The 5250-nt window shown below is 38.2% G+C and overlaps 1 protein-coding gene across 1 annotated transcript; it reads right to left on the bottom strand.

The window, feature by feature from the left end:
• Positions 1–3217: 3217 nt before the first annotated feature.
• Positions 3218–4560, bottom strand: LOC121793674. Its single transcript, XM_042191712.1, has 3 exons — positions 4317–4560; positions 3748–3997; positions 3218–3462 (listed from the first exon to the last, which is right to left on the bottom strand). Exons 1-3 carry the CDS (start codon positions 4473–4475, stop codon positions 3404–3406), a joined length of 468 nt encoding a protein of 155 aa, XP_042047646.1. The 5' UTR covers positions 4476–4560; the 3' UTR covers positions 3218–3403.
• Between the last annotated feature and the right edge of the window lie 690 nt (positions 4561–5250).

Genomic DNA, 5250 nt, shown 5'->3' with positions numbered 1-5250 from the left:
AGTTATATATCTAAAATATAAAATTATCTCTAAAAATAAATTTATTAAGTAGTAATATTGAAACATGCAATTTAAGATATTCTAATTTGGATTTGAACACGTCAATCATGCCCCAGCTCATATATCAATAATTTCTCTGCTTTTTTAAGTAAATAATAAATTGTAATCAATATGCGTTTGTAGTTGATCTTTTTATAATAGAGATCGAAAAGTATTCTAATTGATGTGTATTTTGTGTGCAACTAAGTTTCAAAACTTATTTTAATTTTTACTTGCATAATAAATTGTTAGTGTATACATTTGTGAGTATAGAACTTAATACTTATCCATCCCCGAAAAATTGACAAATGTGTATATGACACGGGTTTTAATATGCAATTGGTAAAATAACAGAGAGATAGGAAAACGTAAGAGAGAGAGATAGGAAAACGTAAGAGAGAGTGGGAAAATGTAGTAGAAGTAGTATTAGTGGATTGGAGGATCCCCGTTATTAGTAGTTCAAAACTTTCCTTGTCTAGACTTTGTCTAATTTTAAGGGACAACTCAAAATGAAAAAAACTATTCTATTTTTTGGAGACATGGAAAGTATAAAAATATTGTTCTCATTTCATAAATGTAATTCACAGTTTCAAATTAGTGCGAATAGAAAATAAAAATTGGGTCGTGCATCTACTTAATACTATAACCTTGAAGATATGCTAACCAAAAGCAATGATAATAAACACCACCTTCGTTATGCTTCCCCTGCCCCCATTAACTGCTTCACGAGAGCCATGAGATTTTTCTAAAATGCTCAATGTCCAGAACCTAGCCTTCCATCAAGAATCGAGGTCTCTCTCTTTCGCATTGTTTCTTGACCTTCTTGTATCAAATTTTATGAATCAAGAAATACTCCTTGAGAGTTCAAATTTTGTGCATGCTCCTTGATTACTCAGTCACTTTAACAGCTTGTGCCATAGCCATATGATTCTCATGGCAAGCATTGGTAAGTGTCAACCCATCAACAACTCTCAAAGCTGCATTCTGGCTGAGCCCTCTTCTTACATTGCGTTTCGGATTCTACTCGTCTCTATGGGCACTCCAGAGAATCCAGCAGCATTAGTAATTGCACTAGTTTTCTCAATACTACAATCCTTGTATGCATCCTGGGTTAGTCCTATGTCTGAGCATTCTAGCAGGATACTAAAAGCTTCTGTTGTGTATAATTATAATCCCCTAAGTGGCTGTTCGGTTCATGAGACTAAATAATAGGAAGATACAATATGGGATAAGTTAGGATGGGCCTAGATTATGTGTAAGATAATTTTAGTATAATGTTTGGTAGATTAGATTAATACTAAATTATGAAAGATCATGAAACTACATAACCACTGTTGGAGGAAAAACTCAAAATCATAAAAATAGAATGGAAAATTAAGGATTACTGCAAATACAAAACATAAAGGATAATTATAGCACAAGCATTACTACTTATTTAATTTTATTTAATTTTCACCACCTCCTTCAACACCATTCCCCAAACATACAGTATTTAATTTCATTTAATTAACACGACTACCCATTTCCCCAGCCCTTCTTCTCATACTAGGAAACAATCCACACCCACAGAAATAAATCGATCAAAATAATCGGCTGCATAGCTGGTGGTGCACGGCTGGTTGAAGCAGAAGTCGGAGAGAAGAGAGATGTGACAATTTTAGTTGTAGGGGTTGGGCACAGATGAATAGTCGCGATATTAGGGTGAAAAATAATCAGTAGAGACGGGCCGAGAGATAACTTTGTCATAGTAACCGAACGTCGGATAATCCGGTGACTGAGATTGAGTCTGGGTGTAGTATCGGCATTCGAACGGGCACTAAAAGTAAAGACTAGTGCAGTTATATAAACCATTGCAAGTACTCTCTACTCATGCTTTGGCCACTGCAACCGGAACCATGGTCCACACTCTATTCATTAACCTGATCCTAGGAAGCTCGACATGATCAGCACAAATCATCAAGAATATGATGAACATCACAGTATCACACATCAAATACATGTAATTCACATGTGCCACACAAGTTAATTTCAAGGTAACAGTAAAAACTGCAGCTAATTATTCAATGGGGAATATTTGCTTTGCCTCAATGCTTAAACCAGTTCTTGGTGTTATTCGTGGTTCAGCCCGAGCAGAAAATTAGGTTTCAGGAGATGTAGACGAGTTCAAGTTCTTGTGTGCAAACTGTTGCTCAGGAGTTGCATCAAGGATTGCGGCATATGGAAACAGATGGGGTTTTGTGCAAGTAGAAATATACAACAAAGGGATTGTGCAGGCATCAATGGATACATGGGAGAAGTTTAAAAGAGCTGGTATAGAAAAGTTGATCAATTCTGACTTGACTAGTTCGTTCTGCTTCCTATCTGGCGTGGTAGCAGGATCTGTCTGTGCACTACAGGGAGGTACTTGGTCACTTGTTATTCACATGAAGTATGCAACAGAACTGTGCATCTACACATTCTTGACTAGATATCTAACTGTAAGGTGGAAGCTGATCTTAAATTTACTATTTACTTTTACTTCTTTGTAGGAAGTAATGAGAGTTTATAATGTCATGAACTTCGAACAATATTCTACTTCAAAATTCAAGAATAGGGGTGGCCTTGGTGTGACTACAAGCAGCATAATGGCGTATTACGTAGCATATGCAGAAAATCCCCAAAGCCAGCAATTTGGTAACACCATCCCAGCTTATATGCAGGAGCTACAAAGATCACAAGTGTAAAGTCCCGAAAACAATTCCTTATGGTCTATGTATGATGGATTCTTCATGCTTATTCTAAATGGTGTGCATAGGTAGTTCGAGAACTTTCCAGCATTCGTATGTTAGACCATAGAGAAAACATGCCATGAGCTGCTGCACCCTTTTTTACGACAATGTTGGTGCACAAAAATTTTGCTTAGACTAGAATATCCAATTAGTCTTAACATAATGTGTTGCACAGTTTTCCTCACTCAGTAAGTCTTGTACTCAAGCATTTATATTTCAGAGAATGTGAAGGAACTTCAGTGATTACCCTTCAGCATAATTTCCTTATTACCTGAGCAATGAGAAACACAATATCTATAGAGCAGTTTATGACCTCCAAAGGCAAGGAAAAGGAAGTATGACCTTTCAGCAGATTTCTCTATTCTATTTTTCTTAATTTGGGAAAGAACAAGAATCATGGGGGCAGGATCTATAGCATATTTAAATATATTTTTTTCCCATTGCTGTATGATACAACGAGAAGTTAAAAGCAAAAGCATACACATGTTGAATATCTGTAATCAGGATCTCTGCAGGTTTGCATTACATGCCCCGGGATATAACTAATTAAATGAGAACAGACCTTTTATGTGAGCAATAACAAACATGAAGCCAAATCAAAGATGACCCCGGCCGCCACATTCTGAACACATGGTATTCCCTGTTCCTCCACAACCTGCACGGTAAAATAGGAGGTCAGTTTTTTCGCTCTGTTACCAAAGCATCATCCTCTCGATCCCAAGCTCAAAAGGTTTTATGGCATGCAATTGTTCTCCGTCATTTTTGGTTTCTTCAGCTTGTCTAGTCTAAGATATACTAACAGCGTATATGCAAAAATATTCTCTAAAAAAAGGCTCTATCAAAGTCATGTTATGAATGGCAAACCAATGATAAATAGACCATTAGCAATTAGAATCACATACAGAGCAAACAATGTCAGGGAACACTCATAGAACAATACCTAAACATCGAACTTTTACGATGATTCCTCGACTCTCCAAGATAGAGTCCACATATAAGCCTGACCCTGAACAAGTTGCACAAAGAGTCGCTCCTTTAGAGAGACAACTAGAGCATCGAGGATTCTCTCCAACATCCTTCTCGTTCAACGCAAGCCCAATAGGCTTCTCAATGATCTCCTCAGGAATAGGTTTATCATAGCAGAAAAGAGATTCTAGACTACTTATTCGCCTGACATCGCATCGAACAACCTGCAAGATCATTCTATATAAATTTAAATCATGCACACAAGAATATCATATTAGCCAAAGGCACATCAAATCATTTCCATATGAGATACCTCACAATATATTGACCAAGAACAAACACAGACACACACATACAAAATGAGTTGGAAGAATCAAGCTAGCATATCAGATAACATAGTATGGTATTTGCCAAAATCAGAGTCCAAAATTACAACGCTGCAGCTGTTGTTCTACACTAATTTCCAACTACTTAAGCTAAGTATTACCTCATTTCGATACTAATGATAAAAAAAATCAGCATTTAAAATCGAAAACAACTAACCCTAGCGGGAGAAGCAAACAAGGATGAAGTGAGCAAGACGGCGTCATTGCAGGGAATCCCAGAGCCTATCCTGTGAAAAACCCTCGAATTACTGTGCAAACGATGATGGAGGGAGGAAACCTTGGGCGACGAAGGGGCGATTCTCAGAGCACAGTCCATTTCTGGGCAAATCGAAAATAAAAAAGGAAATATGTGTGTTCTGTTCTCTCAATTTGGGAAGCCTGGTCGATGATTTGATTTTGGATTGTTTCTTCTCTGCCTTTCCTCGATATTAAGAGCATCCACAATCGCGCCTAGCGCACCGCCTAACCGAGCGCCGGCGCTAGGCGGTGCGCTAGGCGAACTATTGCAGCCGCCTAGCCGATTTCGCGGAAAAAAACCGCCTAGCGCTCGGCGGTTCCGCGGCGCTAGGCGGTGCGCTAGGCGATCCGCTAGGCGCTATTGCAGCGTCCGGATCGCCTAGCGCACCGCCTAGCGCGAATTTTTAAATTTTTTTTTGTTTCTGAAACACTATATATACGCGACTTGCCCGTCATTTGTATGGTCACACTATAAGTGTATTTTGATCCGCTCAAGGGTACAAAGTTGGAATTGCGTATTATATCTAATGCTAGTCCAAGTGGGAGATTGAAAGGATATGGGCTAGATTAGATTAATATGGATTAAATAATTATAGTTGGACTACAATTATAATTAGTCCATAAGCCCAACAATCATGAAACCCTAATGACTCTTTGTCTATATAATGGTTATTTATTCTCCATTGTGGGGATGAGAAATATCGTAACATTAGAGAGAAAATACGTAAAGCTCTGTAGAGAGAATTCCTAGCTTTCTTCTACGGAGCAATTGTACCGGGATAGTTCCTGCATCGGATTGGATTGCACGTGGACCTCGATAGTAGTGGATTCAACTTGTAGGATTCAATCGAAGA

Source organism: Salvia splendens, chromosome 3 (genome assembly GCF_004379255.2).
Source record: "Salvia splendens isolate huo1 chromosome 3, SspV2, whole genome shotgun sequence".
NCBI lineage: Eukaryota > Viridiplantae > Streptophyta > Magnoliopsida > Lamiales > Lamiaceae > Salvia > Salvia splendens.
This window is presented reverse-complemented; position numbering and strand designations above follow the sequence as displayed.

Excerpts from the sequence above, each read along its gene's own strand:
- LOC121793674 (XM_042191712.1), bottom strand. The coding sequence starts at position 4,475 with ATGGACTGTGCTCTGAGAATCGCCCCTTCGTCGCCCAAGGTTTCCTCC. Across the intron at positions 3,998-4,316 it reads TGTTTGCTTCTCCCGCTAGG|GTTGTTCGATGCGATGTCAG; the intron begins GTTAGTTGTTTT and ends ATGATCTTGCAG. Across the intron at positions 3,463-3,747 it reads CGTAAAAGTTCGATGTTTAG|GTTGTGGAGGAACAGGGAAT; the intron begins GTATTGTTCTAT and ends TTTACCGTGCAG.